The sequence below is a fragment of the Triplophysa dalaica genome, chromosome 3, assembly GCF_015846415.1.
Source record: "Triplophysa dalaica isolate WHDGS20190420 chromosome 3, ASM1584641v1, whole genome shotgun sequence".
Lineage (NCBI taxonomy): Eukaryota > Metazoa > Chordata > Actinopteri > Cypriniformes > Nemacheilidae > Triplophysa > Triplophysa dalaica.
In genome coordinates, this window is record NC_079544.1 from 25,552,145 (window position 1) to 25,579,961 (window position 27,817).

A 27,817-nucleotide genomic window follows, 5' to 3' on the forward strand; every position below is an offset into this window, starting at 1 on the left:
TTCATTATTAAACGTTTATACACATCATATTTTTTATACTTGCACATACAGGCACCATAAAATGCACGGACAAAATACATGTGTGTTTTATTTATATAGTTTCCATAATATTTTAAATGCACATAGTTTCAGGCAGTGCCCGGTAAATACTTTCTCATAGATATATACAAACACACATAATTGACACCACAATGTTCACGACCAGAAGAAGAGGAAAATCTTCATCAGCACAACATGTGTTTATTATATCTCCTGCAGCGCTCTGTGAAATATTTCTTCTCTCACTCTCAACCCATGAATGAGACCTTTGGCAGTTTTTAACAGTACTGGCCTGTATTATTTGTCGTTTTTTTTTTCAATGTTTTCGCATCACTCCAAACACCGTATTTACAGGCGCTCCGAGAAAAGCCAAAACTACTTTACGTAGCAAAAGTAACGTTAGCATTACCCTGTTGCATGAATGTTGTTTGTTTTATTACTACCATCTGTGAATTGGAGAGACAGGATTTAAAATGTCATATTTTCCCCCGGTGTGTTCAGAAGTATTGCACAAGAACAAAATTCCATCGTAAACTCTGGTAATGCTCAGAATATGCCGCACTAGGCTCTTTTGAAGAAAAGCTTTGTGGCGTCGTCAGTCCGAAACCCGCAGTCGTGATGCTCGGGGTGATGTGGGTGGTTGCCAGGACATTGCTTTATGGTTGCTATGCGGTTGCTAGGACATCTTAGGGCGCTTTCTTATCGGCATTAATGAAAAGAATCCACCCTAAGTCTCTGTTTTGGTTTCCTTCTAGTTTGATCATCTTCGAGGCAAATAGCTGCTAAGAAAAAGCGATGGCACACTTCACTTCACAACACAATCATTTCAGGTATTGTTTTTGAGAAAAGTTGTTTAAAGTGATATATATCGTCGCTGTCCTTCTGAAACCTTGTATGTCCAAATTTGCTGTTTTTCAGGAAATGGAATAAACTTTCAAGGTTGACAAGCACTTTTTTATACTTTTTATTGGTTAGACATTTGCAAAACCCAGTAATAAACATAAAGGGTAACTAATAATAAGGATTTATGGCAAAAAAAAACATGAAATATGGCGATACAAGGTTTCGAAAGGATATCAGTGACATGTATGTTGTCTTTTTTATGCTGCACCAAAGAATGCTGGGAAATGCATTAAGTTAGAATCCAATCATTCTGACCAGAGGGTCTGTCTATAACACGCTTGACTTGTAACTTTAGTATAAGCCAATTCTCATATCGGTTATCCTGAATATTTCATAATGATTTTCATCTTAACATCTGCATAATTGTCATAACATTTTCGTTCAGCAATGAGCTCTTATACGATGTTTGAAATGCGTGTGTAATTCTTAATCCGTGTTGCCTTTGACTCTTTGTTGTCATGGCAACAGCTGCAAGGCTTCCACAGTTGATTCTTGCATACACTGCCCTTATTAAGTTTAATGGTACAGTAGACCATAATTGCGTCCTCACAATGTGTTGGATCAACCTGATGGTTAGATATTCGTAATATCATCTGAATAAATTCACCACTTCGCAAGACATCGTGACAGCATACATCTGTGATATTGTGGCTTATATCCTGCTTTTCCTCAGCACCAAATCACACAGTAGCCATCGTATCATTATAGCTCTCTCTCTCACGGCATCTCTTCTAATGCCTGACTTCAAGGTTGCTAGGAGACGAAACGGTGCATGAAATATCCCAATACGACGGTCGTTTTCCAGTTGATAGTTTTGCTTGTCCCACGTTTGTGAAGCGACATCCGTTGTTCAATTTGTGCAATTTGTACAAACAATGATGCGTAGCATGTGTTCACAGAATGTTATCTTCGTTCCACCTCGTATGGTTAAATATTTTATACTGTATGTCTGTTTTCAGCAGAGGGTCTTAAACCTGTAAGCGATGGATTTGTTTTTTGAGGGAAGACATTGAAAACGTGTTTTAAGTATGATTGAGTTATTTAGCTCTGCATGATGTGAACACCGGTTCTGTGCACACGACTTTTGAAGTCAATATGAAATCCAGCCAATTTACTTAACACACGTTCCAGGTCTTATTGTTAAAAATAATTATATAGCTAGCTAATGTCACCATGTCTCTCCTTTTTACCTCCTCCAACCACCAGACTAAAATCCAATCAATATAACCCCATTCATTTCCAATCCATTATAAGTAAAGGAGGCTGGAAATGCTTTTTCATGTTGACTTTAAACTCGTCCAACACAATCCGGTTTCTCAAAAACAACCTCGGCGACTGCCGTCTCGTAATGCAATCAAACCTGGACTCCAATGCTGGGTTTCATCCTCTAGACGGACACTCAGTCCTTTTGTTTAAGCAGCACAAGACGGAAAGATATTGTCCAAAGGTAGTAGAGAGATACAAAGGTATCATCATTATGTCATAAATCACCAATATCGTACTTTGGAAGCTCTTGCAGAAAGAGTCCCAACCTTTCAATCTGTCTTCATGGCACCTGCTCGGACCTTCTGACCAAAAATCAGCTCTGAGCCAATGTGATGGTCACGCCGTTCGCAGCACCTGTCGTTAACAGCCCTCCGATTGGTTTACCCCGAAATGTCAATCATCCATTGGTTACTTGTTAAGGGGTTTGTTGACCTTGGGATTCCCTGTGCTGTAGCCGTTGAGGACACTGAGCGTCTGGACGGGCGTTGCGGCAGTGTTTGTTGCAGTCTGACCGGCTGTTACCGTGGCAACTGTGTCCTGTTTGGAAGTGTCGGGCTCCCAGAGGAAAAACTCATGCAGGAGGGTGTTGACTGTCTCAGGGCATTCCATCATCACCATGTGACTGCCTTCCTCGATCACTTTCAGAAACGCAAACAAGAGGATCTAGAAATAAAGATGTTTAAGGATAAAGAGGTCAGTTGCATTATGATTGTAAAGGGTTTACAGTATGAAAAAATATATTAAAAGAGTGATTCATGTACCATGGAAACACAATGCATTCAAATTATTCAATCATAAACTTTCAGATTAATGATAGTCATATATAATGTATAAGAAAATCTAATATAATCGGTAAATAAAATTTGTTTAATGTAATTTATAAATAAATGGTCTAATATAATCTATTAATATTATGTGTCTAATATAATGTATAAATGAAATGTGTGTAATATCATCTTCAAAAATATTGTGTGTAATATACTCTATAAATAAAATGTGTGTTCGTTCGTTCGTTTTCTTCAGCTTATCCGGGGCCGGGTCGCGGGGGCAGCAGTCTAAGCAGGGATGCCCAGACTTCCCCCTCCCTAGACACTTCCTCCAGCTCTTCCGGGGGGACACCAAGGCGTTCCCAGGCCAGCCGGGAGACATAGCCCCTCCAGCGTGTCCTAGGTCTTCCCCGGGGTCTCCTCCCGGTGGGACATGCCCGGAACACCTTCCCCGGAAGGCGTCCAGGGGGCATCCGGAAAAGATGCCCGAGCCACCTCAGCTGGCCCCTCTCGATGTGGAGGAGCAGCGGATCTACCCTGAGCTCCTCCCGAGTGACCGAGCTTCTCACCCTATCTCTAAGGGATCGCCCAGCCACATTGAGGAGAAAGCTCATTTCGGCCGCCTGTATCCGGGATCTTGTCCTTTCGGTCATGACCCACAGCTCACGACCATAGGTGAGAGTAGGTACTTAGATTGAACGGTAAATCGAGAGTTTCGCCTTGTGGCTCAGCTCCTTCTTCACCACGACAGACCGGTACAGCGACCGCATTACTGCTGAAGATGCACCGATCCGTCTGTCAATCTCCCGTTCCATCCTTCCCTCACTCGTGAAGAAGACCCCCAGATACTTGAACTCCTCCACTTGAGGCAGGAACTCTCCACCTACCTGAAGTGAGCAAGCCACCCTTTTCCGACTGAGAACCATGGCCTCAGATTTGGAGGTGCTGATTCTCATCCCAGCCACTTCACACTCGGCTGCAAACCGTCCCAGTGCATGCTGAAGGTCCTGGTCTGATGGGGCCAGCATGACGACATCATCCGCAAAGAGCAGAGATGAAATCATGTGGTCCCCAAACCCGACGCCCTTCGGCCCCTGGCTGCGCCTAGAAATTCTGTCCATAAACACTATGAACAGAACCGGCGACAAAGGGCAGCCCTGCCGGAGTCCAACATGCACCGGAAACAAGTCTGACTTACTGCCGGCAATGCGAACCAAGCTCCTGCTCCGGTCGTACAGGGACCAGATAGCCCTTAGCAAAGGGTCCCGAATGCCATACTCCCGGAGCACCCACCACAAGATGCCGCAATGGACACAGTCAAATGCCTTCTCCAAATCCACAAAACACATGTGTATTGGATGGGCAAACTCCCATGAACCCTCCAGCACCCTGGAGAGGGTATATAGCTGGTCCAGCGTTCCACGCCCGGGCCGAAATCCACACTGTTCCTCCTGAATCTGAGGTTCTACCATCGGCCGGATTCTCCTCTCCAGTACCCTGGCATAGACTTTCCCGGGGAGGCTGAGAAGTGTGATCCCCGATATTTGGGGCACACTCTCCGGTCCCCCTTCTTAAAAAGAGGGACCGCTATCCCCGGTCTGCCAGTCCAAGGGCACTGTCCCCGACCGCCACGTGGTGCTGCAGAGGCGTGTCAGCCAAGACAGCCCCACAACATCCAGAGACTTGAGGTACTCAGGGCGGATCTCATCCACCCCCGAAGGCGCAGGGAAGCGACCCTCTCGTTCACCGGGGTAAACTCCAACACATGGCGGCTGAGCTGGGGGGCTATAAGCAAACCCACACCAGCCTGCCGCCTTTCACCATGGGCAACTCCAGAGTGGTGAAGAGTCCATCCTCCCTCGAGGAGTGTGGTTCCAGAGCCCAAGCTGTGCATAGAGGTGATCCCGACTATCTCTAGTCGGAATCTCTGAACCTCACGCACAATCTCAGGCTCCTTCTCCGTCAGAGAGGTGATGTTCCATGTCCCTAGAGCTAGATTCCGTGTCCAGGGATCGGGTTGTCGAGGCCCCCGCCAATACATCTATACATGAAATGTGTGTAATACAATCTATAAATATAATGTCTAATATAATATATAAACATATTGTGTCTCATAAAATCTATGTATATAATGTGTCTAATATAATCTGTAAATAAAATTTGTTTAATATAATAAATTGTCTAATATGATCTGAAAATATTCTGTTTCTAATATAATTTATAAATAATATGTGTCCAATATAGTCTGTAAATAAATTTTGACTTTTAAAATATCGATAAATATTTTCTAATAGTATAAATAAAATGTGTCTAATAAAATCTATGAATATAATTGTAGTGGAGTAGGCGGGACGAGACCGTGAGTCGAGGCCGGTGAGTGAGTGATTATGAGCGTTAGCTGTACGCACACCAGTCTAGTATCACGGAGGAGATAGGGAGCATAAGAGGACGAGCGACCGGACCGTCAATGAGAGAGGACCGGGCCTGGATTTTAGTTGTGGTTTGTTTTATTCGTCGGCAGTCGTCCGTGAGGGGCTCCCGGCTGTCTTTTTACTTTGTTGTCAAGTTATTAAATGTTTAATTGTTTGCCGGTTCCCGTCTCCTTCCTTCCTTTTATTGAACATTATTACAATAATGTGTCTAATATAATGTATAAATAAAATGTGAATGATAAGTAAATAAAATGTGTCTGTTTTAATTAGTGGTGGGCCGTTAACGGCGTTAACGGCGTTAACGCAGTGAGACTATTATCGCGCGTTAAAAAAATTGTCGCCGTTAATCTATTCTCAAAGTTGGGTTGGGAGCTGGGTCTATACTACGCAAGCTATGATGTCTTTCACCTTGATATTTTAGCGCGGATGTATACCAGCTTAACTGCACTGTACGGAGCGAGAACGAGATTTTTAAACTCGCGTGATTCGCGTCATTCGCGGAAGCGGAAGCAGAAGCCGCCTCATCATCTCATAAGCAGGGCTTCATTCGCGCGATTCGCGCAGCAAGTAGGTCTATTGGCTCTTTGCATTAACATATAAATCACTCGCGCTTGACGCGCCATTCGCGTTTGGTCTGAACACAACATAACGTTACTGTGAAATTACCGCATCAGACGTGACGTGCTAACATGGATGCAGCTATGAAGCCGCCGGGTTTGCTTCAGGGAACATTAATTTTTAAGAAGCTTCCCAATAGAAACATCGACAAGACTAAGGTTGTTTGCACCTTGTGCAATGCGGAATTGGTTTAAAAAAAACACTTTCTCTCAACAGGTAGTGGTCTAGCTTTAGTTAAAATCAGTAACTTTGTATTGAGATCTAATGTATTATGGCTCCTGTATGACATATTGCTTGTTGCTCCCTCACTCTTTGTAAGTCGCTTTGGATAAAAGCGTCTGCTAAATGACTAAATGTAAATGTACTGTAGGAGCTCTTCCTGTCTCAAGTACCACCTAAACGCAAAGAATCCCTTAGCTAATGCGGAAGTAAACACAAGTTCATTTTCCATCCATCCATTTTCTACCGCTTATCCGAACTACCTCGGGTCACGGGGAGCCTGCGCCTATCTCAGGAGTCACAAGTTCATTTTATTGAACATAATTTAATTTTCATCACCAATTATCATAGTAGAACAGCTTTCTCAAGCAGTTTGTGATGCATTTTGGAAACAGGAGATGAGCCCCTGGTCTAATGCGCCACCTGGCTTGAGAAACCCGTTCTCAAAGACTTACTTTTAGTCATTATTTGGGTAGCACACATTCTGAATGCCTTCGGCAGAATTCAAATGAGCCATTTTAATCTAGATTAATCTAGATTAATCTTGGAATTAATCTAGATTAATCTAGATTAAAAAAATTAATCTATGCCCACCACTAGTTTTAATCTACTTTAATCTGTAAATAACATTTGTCTAAAATAATGTATAAATAATATGTGTTTAATGTCATCTTAAAAAGTAATGTGTCTGATATAATATATAAATATAATGTGTAAAAAAAATGTGTTCTATAAAATATATAAATATAATGTGTCTAATATAATCTGTAAATAAAATGTGTCTAATATAACGTATAAATACAATTTGTTTAATATCATCTTTAAAAATAATGTGTCTAATATAATCTATAAATCTCATGTGTTTTATATAATATTATATAAATATAATGTGTCTAATATAATCTGTAAATACATTTTGTCTAATATAATCTAAAAATATCATGTGTCTAATAAAATCTATAAATGTAAAGTGTCTAATATCATTTATAAATGTAATAGATTAACAAACAACGGGATGTATTTACAAGAATTGAAGTTCAGTACAAAGAGACACCAGTCTTTCATTCAGAGCACATCTGCATGTGCACATGCGTGATTACTCTGTCCCCATAAACAACACAGAGACACTCTTGTGTGCTGGAGGAGAGTCGTAAGAGAGGCGTGAAGTCCTGTCTGTGTTTCTTTTCTCACTTTCTTCTAACAAAAAATTGAGTCTGCATTCCCATTCACATGCAGGCCATACTACAGAGTATTCAACATTAAGATTATAGTATACTGATTTTTAGTATAGTATACGGATTTTTAAAGCGTACATCCGTGCATTTCTGGCATAATATTAATGCAAGGTTAAAGGTAACATGCGTGTTAATGTTAAAGGTAAAATGTACGTGAACCTAACACTTCAAGTCAAAGTCCATCCAAAAATGATTTATTTGCTATCCGTTTGATCAGATATAACATATTCGGTCACCATTCGCTTTTATTGCATTCTAATCACACAGTGAAAGTGAATGGTGACCGAGTAAAGAATGTCTCACAGGTGGAACAAACCTCTGCCATTCTCTGATCCTCCTCGATCGGCACAAACTTGTCGAACAGGCCGTGCACCAGCAGAATGGGTACGGTCAGCTCGGCGTGATAAACTTCATCCCCCTCCGGCCAGTACTGACCACTCATCATCGCTCGCAGCACAAACGGAGACACGTTAAATGCGTTTCCCTCTTTGAGAAGCTGTTTCTCCTTAGCACCCTGCCTCGCAAAACCAGCTCTGTGTGGACGACCAAACAACAAAACAAAAGTAAGATTATGAACAAGATCAATATTGAGAAGTATGACAGACAATAAGCATGCAAATACAATTTGCAACATTTGGTTTTGGGTAAATTTGATGAGAAATGTTTGAGATCGTAATGAGATCTTCAATTATATTGAATTTTGTTTGCAGACTTGAAAAATCTGAGCTCAGTTTGACACATTGTTGAGAGATCCATTTGTCATCCCCCAGATGGAAAATGGCCCTTCAAATGAACCAACAGCTCTTGAATGTGTTATTGTGATAGGTGATGTCTTACTTGAGAAAACTCCAGGCCAGACATGGAGACAGACAGTGCAGAACACATGACGGCAGCTGGAAGATGGAACAGAGACTGGGCTCCAATGCTGTTGGTCCTCCTCCGTTGATCATCACCACCTTATGCACCTGCTCTGGATACTCGTGTGCCAAGAACGTACAGAACGACACCCTTCACAAGAACACAACACATCTCAATGATAATCATTAAAACAACTCAACATGAGTTACTCTCAACTAAACCCAATACCAGTCACATGTTTACACACTTAATGTGGCCTTAATGTGTTTCACATGATCTTACAAAAAACTCAAATAAATTGAAATGACACAATTGAATCAAAGTAAAACAGATAAATGTTCACTGCTCAGTTCCCTTACTGTCTTTTGCTTTTTCAGTTTTGATGAGTTTTTTTATGCAAAGCACTTTTTTCAATAATGTTGCATTATTGCAAAGCAGCTTTACAAAAAAAAAAACATTTCAGCAGGAGAACAATAAGAAAGAAACTGAATGGAAGTAAAGAATTAAAAATAATTTTAATACAATTATATAATACATATTTTGATATGTGATCACTTGCCGATTATTTGGAGACATGTCTGTTGGCAATTATATTCAAATCGCTGTTAAACGAAATGTACACATTGTTCACAAATTCACTTTGTTGTTGTATGAAATAATAATGGCATTGTTTCTAAAATAGTGCACTTTTGACCTCATTTTAAAAACTCTGATTTTAAGAATATAAAAAAACTATTTAATAATATTATCATGTTTCGTTTGTTGGTATTATCACTTAATAAAAAAACATCTGTAGTTTGATTAATATTACTTATAATGCACAATAAAAACATTTTTTTTTTTTCATTTTTGTGTCAGGATCCAGGCCTTCCTGTTCTGAGTTTTCGTGCCTTGTGGACAGGTCGTGACAGTACCAGGTCTTGTGTGTGTGTTTTGTCTTGTGTGGAGACAAGTGTCGTATGTTTTCTCATATGTGTAGCTCCGGAAGTTTTTGCTTTGTTTTGATTTCTACCGTGTTTTCCCCATTGCAGGTTTTTTTTCTCTTTAAATAAAGTATCTTTTAGTTAAAACCCTTTCAATGCCTGCGATTGGGTTCTGTCCCCCAATCCTGACATTTTGAAATGGTGTTATCTGTTTTGGTACATTTACACAACGACTATGTTTTGGATTCATGAAAATGCAAAGTTTTGAAACAGGGTTGAATAAAAAATACCATAAACTACAAAAATGTGAATTCCGAAAAATTGAGTTTTTTTGTAAACAAACTCTTCGTGACTCTTTAATATATGCTCATAAAGCGGATGCAAAAACAGGCATATTCCTACATGCCATGTGTCCAAAACATGCAGGAATTTCTAAATAGAAAGATGAACGAACTGATACACTACATGGAAAAAAGTTTTGGGACGACCTCATCCAATGAACAGCTTTGACTACTTTAGTCATTTCCATGAGCACAAATGTTAATGCTAGAGCAAATATATTCGAGAGAATTGCGTGCTTCTCATTTTATTGCAGGACAGTTTGCTCAGGACTCTTTTGCATTCCAACGTGACAATGCACAAAGGAAAAATGGAATTACTGGAATAGATAAACATGTTTGTTAGAAGGAATTGTCCCAATACTTTTGTCCATATAGTGTACATCCATTTGATCTCAGAACAACAGTATATAATGACTAGGTGCATGTATACATTTCATGATTCGGAAGTAAAGTTTATGATATGAAAATGTATCACTCACCCGTATGAGTGACCGATGAGAATGTTTCGTTTTCTTGCATATCTCTTGAATATGGCACGCAGGTCCTCTGCCAGGGCATAGAAGGTGTAAGCCGCTCCTATCTGTGGGGCGGTACTGGCACCGTGACCCGCTAGATCAGGAGCGATGACCTCATAACCCAGCCGTGAGAAGAAGTCTAGCTGACTGCCCCAGATGTCCAGCGAACCGCCAACGCCGTGAATGAAGAACAGCGCCACGTCCGCGTGCGTTCCCTTACAGCTGCTGATGCGACGCTCTGTATCTATCAGTACGGTACGCTTGGGTCTCCGGCGTCTGCGTCTGGGCGGTGGGGCAGGCTTCTGATGGTCAGAGCAGGGAAGAGGCGGAGCTGGTTTGGGATCCGGGGACGACGGCGCAGTGGTGTAGTCGGACAGCTCCACCTCGACCGTGCTAGACTGTTCCACATCTCCATTCTGACACTGGAGGATCTCCGAGTGGAGAACATCACCCAGGTTCTCGATCACCAGCTGTCCGTTGCGGTACACCGTGATCTTGCGTTTGCAGTGGACGGTGCCGTCTTGTCCTGGGTGCTCTTCTGTCATAGCGGGGCGTTCTGGGAGGATGTGACGCACGCGCAGCACCCGACCCGGCTTCACCTCCACAAACTCGAATCCGTCTGCTGGCTTTCCGTCTGATGTCTCGACTGGCAACACGACGCTGGTCTTTCCCATCAGACAGCAGAAGATGCTCTCAGTGATGCTGGTCAACATGCTGCTGGTTCACCTGAGAACATACAGCCACAGTCTGCTCAGTTTCGGCTAAGTTTCTGCTCTCAAAGGTGAGGCGTGTATTTATTCAACTTTAAAATACTTCCTCCTAAAACATTCTGCAGTCTACATTGCGGCTGATTTAACTCTAAGGGTTTAAAGCAATAATGTTTTACTTAAAAATCAAACATATCGGAAGAAAATGTTGTGCTCTTTTATAGCTCAGGAGATTTCTCTGTTGTTTCTCATTTAAGTATCAACCTAGTCTCAAATGTTCAAGGGTGTTTCTGCAACCACGGGCACTTTCAAGTCCCCGCAGAGAAATTTTAGATTGATGTCAAAATTTGTCATGTGACGGTTTATAAATCTCTTCACAGTGTCATTACACATCTCGACAAAAAATATGATTAATGATGAATGTGAATATGAATGTGATTTAATACAAAATGATGCAACATTTACATATCCAAATATTATTTTTTGTCCCACAACTCTGGCCACAATGTTAAGATACATAAAATAAGCTAATTGAATTACAATGTGATATTATTTCAAATGGAATTGTTAATATACATTTTAATTTACAGCATCTAAAATTTCTCTGTATTATTTACTCATCATTTTTTGGATTTTTTTAAGTAAAAGTGCTTGTCCCACACAAGGGATGTTTTGAGTCCTTACCGCAACAATAAAAAAGGCTTTTATTATGACATTTTATCAAAGACAAGCAAGTCCAGACCGGAGCATCCGAAATCGCACACTGTGATAGTATGTACTGAATTTGTACTGAAAGTACTTCGCTTTTAGATATAATGCATCTTTTGTTCCATTTATTCCACTTTGTTCCACTTTAATATTTGCAACTTTATTTTTTATTATTATGTGTCTAATATATGCATGGGCAACTTATAACACACCAAAGACACAGAAAAACACGTATTCGCGCCATATTACCCCTTTAAAACAGTAAATTCTATATAGTATTAGTGGGAGTAATATGAATACATTTGGGACATACTGCATCCGCAATGTTTTATGGTCATGTTACTCTTATGCTCTTTGACCTATGACGTATTAACAACCTATACGAGAGCGTTGATAAAAACATAATTTAGTCACGAGAAATTCATTTATTGGCAATTACATTAGAAACGGACGTCTGCCTTGAAGTTTTCTGCTATAATTATTTGATTTACTTTTGAAATTTGACCAATACTCAGCTCCATGGCATCATGGGATAGAGAAGTGTCCATCCGATCCAGACTCACAAATCTCGGCGGAAGTAAACCATCCGGGTATTTCTCACCTACTCATTTTTTGCATACTGAGGTTTCGGACATACTATTCATACTCATTTTTGCCTACTATATAGTATGGAAGTGTTGTTGTATGCCAACACGGAAGTTAGCGGCGCACGGGTTCCCTTGATCAAAAGCCTATGCATTTTCCCATAGACTTTTGGAAAATTGCAACAAATATGCTCTGTTCAAATATGCTCCGCCTCTCTGTTTAAAGGTACAGTTTGTAAGAATTTTGCAGGAAAATATACAAAAACCCGTAGGCCACTGTTATATATATTTTTAGCTGATTACTTACAATATCTCAAATGTTTCCAACTGCTTTAAATCCTGAGAAGATTGCCTTTCTAAACAGTGGACTGGGGCTTTTTTGACCCCTGTCAATGGCGTCATATCCGCGTTACCCTTTGTTTCCGCCTTTACTGATGTAGCAACCATGTGACACTGTCGTAGACATTTACATTTACATTTACATTTACATTTAGTCATTTGGCAGACGCTTTTATCCAAAGCGACTTACAGTGCACTTATTACAGGGACAATCCCCCTGGAGCAACGTGGAGTAAAGTGTCTTGCTCAAGGACACACTGGTGGTGGATGCTGGGATAGAACCAGCAACCTTTGATTTACCAGTTCAGTGGTTTAACCCACTAGACCACCATCTAATTGTCAGATGCGGAAGTAGTTTGTAAGGTGGGTCCGTCTAAGATTATTGCAAATGATCTGGGTACATTCAAAATAACTTTTACTATGACTGATTTGAACACTTAAAACTGCGCAGTGTTATCACACCATCGAATTGGACAATTACTGTAATATCTATGACTAACAGTTTAGTTTTAAACCTTACATTACTCGGCTCTAATTCATTATAATGAAATACAATTATTTCATCAAACGCAACATTTCTAAAATTGAATTACTTTACCTCTTCTGCCAACATGATTTCTCGTTCTCGTTCCTCGTACCCAGAGGTACAATCAGCAGTGGAGTTGAAGACAACATATCCCATCATTCCACACTTATACACAGTGTCATCAAGCTAATCGATTGTTTGGTTTTGATCGTGCGCCATCTAGCGGCAATTTCTACAAACTGTACCTTTAAAAAAGGGTTATGACACTTACATGTTTTGTCTGTCAAGATAATCTTTGCAAGTTGACACCACATTTGTTACTTTTAGAGCTGAAATACAATCAGCAGAAGTAAAAATCTTACACAATGCTATAAACAGACTACACTGAAGGTTGCTTGATATCAACGTCATCAAGAGCAAGCCTCTGACAACTTTATTATAAATGTTTTCCCTGGTGAAAAAGAAAAGCTAGAGTGTTTTTCTCCTATAAATCAGGAAGATTTAATTAAAATTATTGCAACATCCAAACCGACGACATGCTTATTAGACCCCATTCCGACTACTTTATTAAAAGAGTTACTACCTGCTGTAATTGAGCCCATTTGTAACATAATCAACTCGTCTATTAATCTAGGACATGTCCCAGGACCCTTTAAACTGGCTGTAATTAAGCCTCTTATCAAAAAACCAAATTTAGACCCAAATGAACTTGGAAGCTATAGACCGATTTCAAATCTCCCGTACTTGTCTAAAATACTAGAAAAAGTAGTGTCAACTCAACTGTGTACCTTCCTACAAAATAATGACATGCACGAAAAGTTTCAGTCTGGCTTTAGACCGCATCACAGCACTGAAACTGCGCTCGTTAGAATTACAAATGACCTTCTTATTGCTTCAGATAAAGGAAACATCTCACTCTTAGTCCTGCTTGACCTTAGTGCTGCTTTCGATACTGTAGACCATAAAATACTACTAGATCGTTTACACCATTATATCGGTATTCAGGGACAGGCACTGCAATGGTTCAGATCTTACTTAACAGACCGATATCAATACGTCCATTTAAATGGGAAATCGTCAAATCTTACGCAAGTCAATTATGGATTACCACAGGGATCGGTTTTAGGACCCTTGCTTTTCTCCATATACATGCTGCCCCTCGGCAACATTATTAGAAAACATGGAATTAGCTTCCACTGTTATGCAGATGATACTCAGCTATATATATATTCATCAAGACCAGATGATTCCTTTAAGCTATCCAAACTGGCAGAGTGCATCGAGGACATAAAACATTGGATGACTAGTAATTTCCTCCTTTTAAACTCTAGCAAAACAGAAATATTACTTATAGCACCAAAATTAAGTAAACCGAATATCTCCGATTACAGCCTGCAAATTGAAAGCTGCACTGTTACTCCAACAAATACAGTTAAAGACCTAGGCGTTATATTAGACGGCAACCTGTCATTTAAAAATCACATCTCAAATATCACAAAAACAGCCTTCTTCCACCTTAGAAATGTTGCCAAATTACGAAATAGTTTATGTGTTGCAGACGCAGAAAAGCTTATTCATGCATTTGTGACCTCACGGCTTGACTATTGTAATGCTCTACTTAGTGGTTGTCCTGTATCATCGATAAACAAACTACAGTTAGTTCAGAATGCAGCTGCCAGAGTTCTTACTAGGTCAAGAAAATACGATCACATAACCCCAGTTTTATCATCGCTTCACTGGCTACCCATTAAGTATCGCATTGATTTTAAAATTATTTTAATTACTTACAAAGCCCTGAACGGTTTAGCACCTACTTACTTAACCGAGCTTTTATCACGTTACAACCCATCACGCTCGCTGAGATCTCAAAACTTAGGACTTTTGACAATACCTAGAATAACAAAATCCACCAAAGGTGGACGAGCTTTCTCATACGTAGCACCTAAACTCTGGAATAGCCTTCCTGATACTATTCGAGGGTCAGACACACTCTCCCAATTTAAATCTAGATTAAAGACACATCTTTTCAGCCAAGCTTTCACTTAATGCATAGTTAATGAACAGCAGCTACGCTAATTATTCTCTTTATTCTCTTTCCGCCTCTGCCTCGGGATGCCCATCCCGAGGTAGGAAGAAGTTCCACCATGTCCAGACGACCGACAGATGCCCATCCCGAGGTAGGAAGAAGTTCCACCATGTCCAGACGACCGACAGATGCCCATCCCCAATTTGAGATTACACCAGATACAGCTGCAGACTGACTGACCATCCCAGCTCCATCTAAGGCAATTCCACCAGCTGCCAAGAGAAATATGACCATCGGACCATCCCAGCTCAGACCACTACATCCCCAACCAAGAGCAAAGACGGACTATTTGTCTTATTAATGCTGAAGTTACAATATTTGGTATTAAATGCTAAACTAAAATCACATGTCACCAGTCTGAGTGCAGCTATGACACGTCAGAGGGGATCTGGCCCTCCCGGTTGAGCCTGGTTTCTCCCGAGGTTTTTTTCTCCATTAATCAATCATTGGAGTTTGGGTTCCTCGCCACAGCAGGGCAGTGTTGGCCTGCTCACCGGGAGACTGCATTCATTCATTTATTTATTTAGAAATTAGATGTTATTTATTAGAATGAACTTACTCGTTGTATAAATACCATGCACTGTGCTGTGTTTTAACTTTTCTGTTTTTCTTGTTTGCCCCTGTAAAGCTGCTTTGAAACAATACACATTGTGAAAAGCGCTATATAAATAAACTTGAATTGAATTGGTGAGTAATTACTCCGTAAATGAATCCACATCTACGTTTTAAGATATTTGTTCCACATCGCATAATTTGTTAGCTTTATATGCACGATGACGGCCAACGTCCCGGCCAAAGGAAGTAGTCGCTTTTAGCAACTTGTTAGCAACCGCCATTTTAAGACACAAAAAGGCTTTTAAAAAAATTAAAAGCAGGTTATAATTGGTGTGTTTTATCTCATAGAATAAAACGTGAAATTATTTCGAGGTTTTGTTAACCCACATACCTTATTTCGGGCTATTTACCAAAAACCCAATGAAAAAACCCATAGACTAAAATGCTTACTCGCTTCCAGGTTTTGCATACAAAAATACGTCATCTCTGAGCCTCCCTATTGAAACAAAAATTACCACATGAGCACATTTACATTTACATTTAGTCATTTGGCAGACGCTTTTATCCAAACCGACTTACAGTGCACTTATTACAGGGACAATCCCCCTGGAGCAACATGGAGTAAAGTGTCTTCCTCAAGGACACACTGGTGGTTGCAGCTGGGATAAAACCAGCAACTTTTGATTTACCAGTTCAGTGGTTTAACCCACTAGACCACCATCTCCATTGCTGACAGATTTGGCCACGTCATTCCCTTACTCACAAGATCCCAAAAATATAAGGTAAATATCATTATGTCAGTATTTATTGTGTGTCCTTACCATACAGTTTAATAATTCTGTACTTACAACTACATTTATTACTATTGAATTCATTTATATTAAGATGTCAAAAACTAAATGTTGTAGACCTTACTAGCTGTCAATTGGCTGCAATATTCGAAAGAATGGCATTTCCGCAATCTGTCCTTACCGAATCACATTTTTAACTCTACATTGAATTACAAATTTTATTTTTTTATTTTGGATAGTCCTAAATGCAGAAACACCCTCAAATGAACATTTGAACCAAAAAACAAATGAGAGAGTAATTGTTGAAACACAACAGAGTCTGGTGAAGAGTCTGGAGTTGTAAATGAATGTAGATTGTAGAGGTCAAATAATCTGGATTTGAGTAAATTTGATGAGAAATGTTTGAGTTCATATCGACGTCTTCAATAATATTGACTTTTGATTGCAGACTCTACAAAACTGAGCTCAGTTTGACACATTGTTGACATCTCTTCTCGAACTCTTATGACGGACACATTTCTGAGATCTCTGGCTCTTTTTCTCAGGAGAAATAACTGAGATGCAGATGGGACCTCAGCAAAAGATCACTATTTAATGTCATCGATATCTAGGTGAAATTATTGAAACATTAAAGAGATCTCATCCGTTATTTTTCTTTCTTACACAATAGGTATGTCAAACACACCAAGATATTTTCAGAATCAAGTCATTACCATAGATGTTCTATGTTTAGTCCAGGATGAGGAAAATGATCAGAGTGATTCATTATTAAGTGATTTATACTGGATTGAGTTGCTAACATCACTGCAGTTTAGCTAACGCTGTTGTTTTGTGACGGTAGATATTGCTGAATCCCCATTAGTCTTTGTGTGCTGTTCAAACTCGCTGTTCTGCACAAAAGCAGTGCAGCACTGCTGTTAAAGCTGTGAGCTCAGTATGAGCGAAATGCCATGAAAACACACACACACGCTGCAGAAAGAGAGAGAGAGAGAGAGAGAGAGAAAGATCCAGAGAGTCTGTATATGATGAAAAGAATGTCACAAGTGCTTCTTCTAGACAGCAGTGAGATGATCAGTGATCCACATTTATACACAACTCTACTCTTACTGTATGGTCAACAATTGTCTCACTTGTGTCTGTTCTGACTAAGTAGTTTTAATAGGATACATCAAGAAACCTCAAAAATCAGAACCCCTAAGAAAGAAAAATCACAGATCTCTTTTATATCTCACTTATTAGGCATCGATTAAATTAAATAGTGAGTCTCGTCTGCATCTCAGATATTTCTCATGAGAAAAAGAAATCTGACAAATGTTTCTGTCATTTGTGTTTGAAAAAAAATGACAACAATGTGTCAAACCTAGCTCAGATTTGTCAAGTCTGCCATCTAAAGTTAATATTATTGAAGATCTCAACATTTCTCATTGAATTAACTTCAATCCAGATTATTCGACCTCTATAATCTACATTTCTCTTTTTATTTCTCACAATTTTAAGAGAAACATATGAGACTGAAACACAACTGAGAACTCCAACAATTCTCCAGAGCTATGAAAGAGCAACATCTCTGGAAAAATACAGAACTAATATGTCCCTAATGTCACAAGAGCTTTAAAAGATATGATAATGATGGAAATGGGATAATACTGAAATGCAAAGCACACGGCACACAAGTGATCGCAGGCACATCCAGTGAATACGGCAACACATTGTGCTTCATGTTGCTTTGGATGTTGGCAGTGATATTTGAGCGGAGAGGATGCAATGATTCACATCATGACCGAGACACAGATCTATATATAACCCGGCCTCCTCCAGCGTTTTTCCTTCGGGTACTGGTGATGGCACATGACAACACTGATACCCACCATACAAATGAACAGAAGTCTGTATGACTGACTCTTGAAATAAAGCCATACTACAGGCTGTATGACATTAAATCTGTATTTCAGCTCAGTGTGTGAGGGATTCTGGGTACTAAAACTGTAAATGCAAATGATTTAAAATGTCTGTCTTGATCTATTTTGCAATGGAATGATCATTTTCTTCATTGCATTTTTTGATAAAGGACAGTACGTGCAGGTGAGTTTCAGTGTGGGAGAGAAAAATTTCACGCAAATTCAATTTCTTACAAGAATTCAACTGCAAAAATGGTTAAACTCTGAAATGTTTCCTTGGTTTTTTCAAAGATAATCCAAGCAGACCAGAAGGCCGCCATCTCTTCTTGCGTTTGGGCAAGTGACACACTTTTGATGATACATGAATATTTCGTCTTTTTTCACCCTCCAAATCCATGATGGCCTGCTTTTTTGTCCGAAGCCAAAATAACAATTGTGAAAAAATGTTGTTTTGTGTCCTTTATTTACATTGGATGGCGACATTCATGCTGTGAATTTCAAGTTTCTTTAAGACACATGAACAGGTAACAAAACTATAATAAAACCCATCATTCAAGGGTAGATAACGGCAAATAATAAGAAAATGAACTTTACTTTTGTCTCTATGTTATATTATCTATATCGTTCTGGACCTCGCACCTGCTCTACTTTACCCAGATTCGTGTGAGGAGCTGTATACATTATTCAGGCCAAATGTAAGAAGGGTTTTTGCAGCTATGTATAATTCATAATAAAATGAAGAGCTGCAGAAAAACATTGATCTGAAATGTACAGTCTTTTGTACATAAAAAAATATTTAGTGTACAATAGTATGTATAATGTTACATATTTAATGAAATAATTCTAAATTACATCATTGTAACTTGATGTTTGATTTGTTTACATATTATGATTTAATTAAATCTAGTAAATTATCTAAATACTGTATTGAAGTAGAGACGGGTTTGTCCGGGGCATTATCAACGTGATTTAAGACCCCCCCGCACGCGTGAAGATCTCCCGGTTTGATTTAAGGATTGCTGCTTTTGCTGGAAAGCTCCTCTTGCCCTGTTGGCAGTCTCTGCAGCTGTTAATGTGTCGACTTCAGCATCCGCACGAAAATCAATGCCAGCGCTCGCTCTGTTATGCTCCATCTCTGAATCCTTATGCAATTGAGTCGGGCCTTTGCCATTGAACAAAGACCGACCAAAAGAAAACTAAGGTGAGGACTTGTTTTTAATGCCATTTGACCAAACTGATATTTAGGGAGCCTAAGGGGGACCAAATGCAGATATAATGATGTATGTATTTACACAATAATATAATAATATAAGTCAAAGTTGTATTCTTGTTTTGCTTTAAAAGTTTTTTACAAAGTTATGGATAGATTTGGGAACTATGACATTGACTGAGCACCATTCTTATTGATCTCACACATATAAATGAATGAATGAATGAATGAATGCTGTATTGCTCTACACCCGAAGCACTTTAACATTACTTGAGGGGGGTCTCTCCTCAACCACCAACAGTGTGCAGCATCCACCTGGATGATGCGACGGCAGCCAAAGTACAACGGCGCCAGTGCACTCACCACACACCAGCCATAGGCTGAAAGAAGAGAGATATCGAGCCAATTCAGGAGGTGGGGATTATTAGGAGGCCATGTTTGACAAGGGCCAGTGGAGGGAATCTGGCCAGGACACCAGGGTAACACCCCTATTCTTTACAAGAAGTGCAATGGGATCTTAAATGAGCGCAGGGAGTCAGTACCTCGGTTAAAATGTCTCATCCGAAGGACGCAAAGACAACCGTGCCACCATTAGTCATATATACGGTGGAAAAAACGTACATGTTTTTCCCAAAACCAGGGTAAAAAAGTAAAGAGATATTAAAAATAATTGTCATTTTATATCCTTTAGACAATCAAGAATAGAGACCAGGAGGAGGTTTTAAATACAACAGTGAGTGATGGAGGAGAGAAATATTGATCTTGCCAATTAGCTTAATGATTCTCCTGTATGTGCCGGTGCCATTTACTGCATCACTACAGACAAACTCATGAAACGCTGAAGTTACACTGACATTCACAATGTGTATAGAGAGAAAAAGAAGACCACAACGAGAATCCGTTTGTTTAAATGTCCATGACTTATAATAATGTCATTTGCTTATTAAATGAAGCCCCAAAGAAGCTTCCAAAAATCCTTTCAGACACCCAGTAAGCAAATCAATAATCATAACTCCTATTAATAATATAAAGTCAATACGTTTAGTCTCGGTTTGTACCAAATTTCCATCATTTTCCTTAGCAGACTGTTGCCCTAGTCTTATTATAGTATGACAAGAGGTTCTTTACTATGAAAATACATCCTTTATCAATCTAATCCTACACAACATAAACACCAAGCAGGTCTCTGCATGCATTGGCCCACATTTGCCGGGTGGGATTGTGTTTTGGCTTGTCATCACTTGGTCTGCATTGCAGAATTGGAGTGTGTAGGCAGAGCCTCTGCTGTGTATACAGTACACTGCTTTACTAACCTACAACAGGAACACTCTGTACACTCTCATTATCCACTTGGGTTAAAATAAAGCATGTTAACGTTTCATTTGTGTGCGCTTATATGTAAAACTCAGCATGTTTTTAAAAACGATGCTGCACAATACATCAGCAAACACATCTCTGAATGACGCGCCATTAATGATTTAAAAGCCTTTGATACTTTTTTACAATCATTATTTCTTTATTCGCATTCCAGTGAACAGGTTGCTATGGTTTCTTCATGCGCAACATTGTAACATTTGTAAACACATCGATGACTTTGATGGATCGGTTGCTGCGCAACGCGTGCAGCAGAGATGCGCATAATACAAACATACAGCATCGCAAAATAGAATTGTTTATCAAATATAAAACTGCATCTTTAATATCATTATACACATATTCATACATGATTATGCTTACCTGGAACGATGCTCTGAGAAGAATAGGATCTGGATACGCACTAAATGTAGAAGATGCGCAATGGTTTTGTTTATTTCAAAACCAAATAAAGCCAGTTTTGATATCTACGTATCTGTTGCGTTTAGCACACTAATGTCAAGTTGTCGGATTCTGCAGAGCAGTTGAGAGATGTTCTTCATGCCAGATTTATGGCATCGAATCAAACGCGCGCGTACGCATGGTAATAAAAGGACGCATCCTGCCAGTGACATCCAGCTGTCTGCATCTCAGCATCCTCACGGCTGGACGCTTCACCACACTAGTGCCCTTGTTTTCTCCTGTTGTCGTTGACCATGTCTCGGTTCGTTTTCTGCTTGACTGACACGACTCGAAACGAACTGCGAGGCTCGTGCAGCGGATGCTGACCAATGAAGTGCCTGCGCGTGCTGTTGCTAAGCCTAGACGAGATGTAGAGCAAGAGAAGCTCATACATGACACACAAACATATGTCATGAAGCTGTTGTGCTAAAAGCATGTTCAGTTGCGTTTTAATATTCGGAATAACATGAACACATTCAATGCAAACTAAAGTAAACATGACTTTAAAAACATTTTTCAACAATATTTCACATAATAATTAAAGAAATATATACTACAATATTTTATTATAATATAATAATCAAAATGTATACACAATTATATCCATATTTTATGCAAAAACTATTAATACTGTTCTCAAAGGTTTCTTTTTTCATAAAATTTTATAAAGATTCCAATAATAAATGTTTAAAGTAAACATCCTGTAAAACCCTGTTTTAAGAACGTGGCACTAAAATAATGCAGCGCATGGCACCATGAGATTCTAATATGACACTTCTCCCGATTTAATTCAGCTTCACAGTCTCTCATCTGCATGTGCTCGATGGGGTGTTGATGACTTTATGAAGAACATATCCATTTTAATTCTTCTCCAGAATGGGGTCTCCGTATGCGCAGTTGCTCTCGATGGCAAGATTATACCAGTGGCCTTCACCACCTTTATAAGCACCGGTGACAATTCTTGCCCAGCCCAGCTCACCCTGTGAGAGATAAAACATGACACATGCTTTTATTACGTGCAGGAATTAACTCATTCAACAGGAGCTGATGTTTCATATTAAGATTATCTGATAAATCTGATTTTGAACCGTCTGTTAAAAGTAATTATCAGTAATTATCAGATAATTGCAAAAAGCAATTATCAAGTATTATTCATGCAGTCACGTACAGCACTTTTACTTGTAATTTATAGCTCTACGTCAACATGTCGTTATCTTGTAAGAACTGCATTTCTGTAAAACGACTAAAAATGTATCAATTCTAAAACACATGTTTTTGTGACAAAGTTAAGCAGATGAGAGCCGTCCTGTTAGGTCACTGACCCAAAACTCGCCCCAGGAGTTTCTGACGATCCAGTATTCTGTTCCGTCTTCTGTGACGCCCCATCCTGCCACTGAGATGATGTGGTTTGGAAGAGACAGAATGTGAAATTCAGCAAAAATCCCTCCTTCATAAGCCTCCAGACCTTTAGTGGCCATTATAGCACAGCTGCAACACAGAAAGAAAACTGCAATTCAATAACAGCATCAAGGTTTAGTCTGTAAAACATTACACGGTTCACACACAGATATTACACATGCTTTAGAAAAGGGTTTATTGGTGGTGCTGTTCACTCTTAAAATGGATGTCTTGATTTTGTTTGTGTTATCCTATTTCACATGTATTACGTGATATTTCTAACACATTTTATGTTGATTTTTAAAACAAGAAATAACACAGAGATGTGTTCAGTTAAGGACAACACATTAACTATTTACAGTTTGTTTTTAATCACAAAGTGTCTAGGATACAAGGAACCCCTTTAATACGTCCTAGATTGCACCTCGTGAATTTGAGAGAACGACGACATTCTGCAGAGCTATCGAGTAAATAATAAAGCTTGGATGTAAAACATTTTAAAAGTGATAACATTTTGAGTCACATTAGTTCTATAGATCCATCAAATGAACATAAAAGACCTAGAAAAGACAAGTAAAAAATAGACTTCCTGGTTAATACATCACGTCTATGTCTTATAGAATTGTAAAAGTATACTGATGCAAAATTCCAGGACTCATTTATCTAAAACACCTGAATTCATCTCCACTCTTTATTCAAACATAATATAAAGACCCAAAAGAATCACTGCTCTAGACAAAAACTAAGGAGAATCAACAAAATATTAATAACTGCTCAAATGTCATCAATGTTTGATTTTTTTAATGTGAGCTTTCTCCTAATTCCCTCAAAACACGTCTTTACCAAGTTTAGTGTTTTCTGTATTTGTACCTATACACGGGGCTGGGTTAAGAACACATTGGGCCCTGGGGCAATACCAAACCCAAAGGCCCCCTTCATTTTACTGCCACACCACAGTGTCTTTTATGTGTTTATTACATTGCATTATTATATAGAATTTTTTTATTATTTGATCTAATTTTCTACTATTTAAGTTTCATTTCATTTCATTTGATATTTCTTTATTATATAAAATTTTCTAATCATTTTATATAATTTTGTATTATTGTAATTTAATTTTACATGGAATATTTAATTTAAAATTTTCTAAGCACAAGTTTGCATACTAAACATTCCAGGCTATTTAAAAAAACATTAACTCCTGATATGAACTTCTAATAAACAAGTTTCCAAAAACAGCTTGAAATACTTAAAATATGGTCTTACCGTAAAAAGTCTTCTTTCGAACTTTGGCTGAGCAGATAACCCTAATGATATTGTTAAAATCCATGCTTCTCACAATGTCGCATTCCAGGGACGTGCGTGTTAAATGGCTCTTTCTGATGACCGCAAACAAAACTGAGAAGGAGCGTTCTCCTCTCCCTTGCATTTGTTACCTATCAGATGTGCTGTCTGATATATGACTCGGGGCAAATATTTCATTGTGCACCGTACCAATATTTCGTTTTCATCTAAAGGGGCAAATTTAACATTTATAAAACCCTTGCTTTCTAACTGATTGGTTATAAGAACAATAACTTACTGGTACTCCTAACTCGCATTCAACATGTCAAGCACATTGATCTGTAACGGTGGGTGATGCAAAATATTTCAGCAGCTACCAGGAATTTCCTCGGGCATGGATGTTTTATACGAATGTGATCAGAAGTAGTTAGTTAGTTAGTTTTGGAATTTTAGCTGTAAGTTTTAAACTTTTTTTCTCCTTTTTGTGCACCACTATCACTTTTTCGAACACCAGCGAGCCAAGCGGAATACTTCATATTCTCGACATGTGAAAGCATAGGGCAAATTATATAAATCAGGAACATTTTACAATAGTTTCTTATTATTTTATAATCAACCACTTATATGAATTGTCAATCAATGATGTAAGGAAAGCTCCCATTTCCTCCAGCCAATCAAGGGCCCCTTTCTTCCGTGTGCCCTGGGGCTTCAGCCCCACCTAGCCCTTATGTTAATCCGGCCCTGCCTATACACCTCATATTTGAACTGCGTCCCCTCTTGAAACGCAAGCATGTCCAAATATCCCCCCCGAACATCACATCTGGACACAATTGTATATTGTTGTGTAAAACTTGCCTGATTGGTCCATGTTTGTAGATCTCAGCTTTCATTCGCTCTCGTCCTCTGATGGTGCCGTAATCTCCAACTTTCCACACTGTGTAGTTTTGAACGATGGCGCAGGAGCCAAAGGATGAACATGTGCCACACTGATTGAAGGAGTTGCATTCTGCAAACACATTTAAACACAGAAACAAGACTTTATTAGCAGAAAACCTTGCAGTAAATTTGTATTTATACAAACATTTTGTGTTTTCTAGGCAATGGTTGACAGTGCAAACGTTCTTACACATGATGCTAGGATGTTGAGTTTGGTAACTATGTGGTTGCTAAAGTGGGTATATCATCCACCATGCTGAAATCTTAAATCTGGTCGTTTAGAAAAATACTACCACACGTTATGAGGTGTCATTTATTGCTGAACAGCACAGAACCAGTAACGTGTCAAAGTTTATTACTCAGAGTCATGTCTTACTTTGGTTTCGAGCTTGATAATTATTGCAGGTCTCATCGGGAATGCCCTTATGATGTGCGTACTTATAAACAGTCAGATGATCTCCACCATAACACGAGCCTGCATCTCCACAGTCAATCACATTCTGTACAGATAGGTAGGCAGAAGGCCACACCCCCTTTCTCTTGATGTTGATGCGATCTGATTTTGAAGAAGGGAGATTAACACAAAATAACAGGAATTAACTCCATACAGTTTGATTCATATTTCCCCCAAAGAACTGTGGAACCTTACTGCACTCTTAATGTATATAAAACATTTCTGTTGAAGGGGTAGTATGGCGCAAATACGTGTTTTTCTGTGTCTTTGGTGTGTTATAAATTGCCCATGCATATATTAGACATGTACAATTGCAAACAATTTAAGTGTTGGAAACAAAAGATGCATTCTATGTAAAAGCAAATGCTTAGCCAGACCTGCCTGAAATGCCTTGTGTAACCACACCCCTTCAAATCTATGTCAGTTCCTGGTTTGATTTGACTAAGACAGCCCAAATGTATACGCATGTAAGGTGGGTGTACCTGTCAGTACAATTGCTTTGGAACCTGATGTTCCAAATATGGTAAAATGCATTACATTTCCGTCACACCCTTGCAGTATTCGACCAATAACTACACACTGGTTAACTGGCCAATCATAGCACACCTCGCTTTTCATAGCCATGAGCTTTGTAAAAAATCAGCGTGTTGTGTTGCACTACATCTAAATCAAACGATAATATTCGAACACCCCTTTAATCAAAATCAAATCAAATATAGGCTAAAATATTATTTGAAAAACTAAATTAAATTGTAAATGTTGCTTTAGCAATAAACTGAAAAAATATGGAAGCTGTGGCAGTAAAATTATTAACTGAAAAATATTAAAAACAATAAAGAAATACTAAAATCAAAATAGCTTAAATTAAACTAAAATTACCATTAAAAACAAAATCTAAATTTTAAGAAAACTACAATAAAAATGAAAAGAAAACTATAATAATTCTGTCTTTATAATACTTTGTATTACTGTAATGTAATTGACTCACCACTGCACTCCAGAGATGGAAACCCAAGATTATAAGTTATTTAAAAGAACCGACACAAAACATGATACGTTTATACAATAATCATAGTCACTGCCATTTATTCAGACATTCAAGTGCAGCTAGTCCGTAAAATTGCAAAAATAAAAAATAATTCAAGATAAATAATGTCATGAAAAGCGAGGTCTTCTTTACTCTATTGTACATGTCATGTGTGTACTCGAGTTGTTGGTGGTCTCACCTGCGAGGGCGCTGGTGGCCCCCATGGCCCAGCATGAGCCGCAGTACTGTGGGATGTGTTGGTTGCGGGTGATGCTCACATAGTTTTTGCCCTGAACGTTGCGCCAGTCCCAGGAGGCGGGGAGATCAGAGACATTTACATATTCATGAGCTCTGGGATATGTCCTAGAAACACATACATGATGTATTAAACCATCAGGCAAAAAAACCAGCAAAATAAAGTGCCTTTAGATTCCTTTATGAAACATTAGCTGTTTTTTTGTTTAATTTATAGCAAAACCAAAGTAACCACAATTTAACACAATGTCTTAAAAGGGTCAGATGACACGGCTAAAACTAATATTATTGTTTGTTTAAGACGTAATGCAATGTGTATACGCGATTTAAGGTTTAAACGCTATATTTTCCACATACCATGCATGTTTGTATCTCCTATTTACCCCGCCTCTCTGAAACGTGCAGATGTTTTTACGAAGGTCATTGCTCTTAAAAGCGAGTTCTGCCTTATTGGCCAGTTGATGGAAACGCCTCTTACCATATCTGGAAAATCAGGTTCAAACTAATTGTACTGACAGGTACGCTCACCTTACTTGCGTATACATTTGGGCGATCATACCACGAACTGACGTAGATTTGTGGGGGTGTGGTTACATCAGGCGTTTCAGACAGGTTCGCTAGATATAATGCATCTTTTGTTCCCACACTTTATTTTTGGCAATTTAACGTGTCTTATACATGCATGGGAAACTTATAACACACCAAACCCGCAGAAAAACACGTATTCGCAACATATGACCCCTTTAACCATGGTATTTGTAATAAAACTACGGTTATTCACATGGTAATAAGCTGACGAAAAACATGATCCTGACACTTTTACAACAGTAAAACCATGGTTTGACGTACATGTAAGTTCCTGAACAAGTGTATCTATTCAAGCGATTTTTTAAAGGTAGGCTACCATCACAATTTTTTGCACAACAATGATGGTTTCATAAGGTATTACCATGGTAAACTGCTATATTTAAACCATATTCGTATATCACGATATTAACCCAGGACTCCCAACTTCAATACAACAAACATGCACATACAACACAAAACAAGCATGTTTTCTGTAGATCATGATGTCTTAAAGTACAGCACATATAAATGAGCTGTCATAAATCTGTACCGTTGCACCAT

The 27,817-nt window shown here is 38.9% G+C and overlaps 2 protein-coding genes and 1 long non-coding RNA gene across 3 annotated transcripts; 1 reads left to right on the top strand and 2 right to left on the bottom strand.

Moving 5' to 3' along the window:
* abhd8a (abhydrolase domain containing 8a) lies at window positions 1-22,820 on the bottom strand. Its single transcript, XM_056744531.1, has 6 exons — window positions 22,658-22,820; window positions 21,258-22,315; window positions 10,081-10,842; window positions 8,317-8,487; window positions 7,796-8,012; window positions 1-2,871 (listed from the first exon to the last, which is right to left on the bottom strand). The coding sequence occupies exons 3-6, from the start codon at window positions 10,827-10,829 to the stop codon at window positions 2,617-2,619; spliced, it is 1,392 nt and encodes a 463-aa protein (XP_056600509.1). The 5' UTR covers window positions 10,830-10,842; window positions 21,258-22,315; window positions 22,658-22,820; the 3' UTR covers window positions 1-2,616.
* Window positions 802-9,254, top strand: LOC130418407 (uncharacterized). The gene is made up of 3 exons (XR_008906324.1): window positions 802-869; window positions 8,305-8,472; window positions 9,196-9,254. It is a non-coding gene; the product is annotated as an uncharacterized LOC130418407 (long non-coding RNA).
* Window positions 22,196-27,817, bottom strand: LOC130417450 (cathepsin Z). The gene is made up of 6 exons (XM_056743012.1): window positions 27,807-27,817; window positions 26,634-26,797; window positions 25,330-25,509; window positions 24,873-25,023; window positions 22,658-22,823; window positions 22,196-22,315 (listed from the first exon to the last, which is right to left on the bottom strand). The coding sequence occupies exons 1-6, from the start codon at window positions 27,815-27,817 to the stop codon at window positions 22,196-22,198; spliced, it is 792 nt and encodes a 263-aa protein (XP_056598990.1).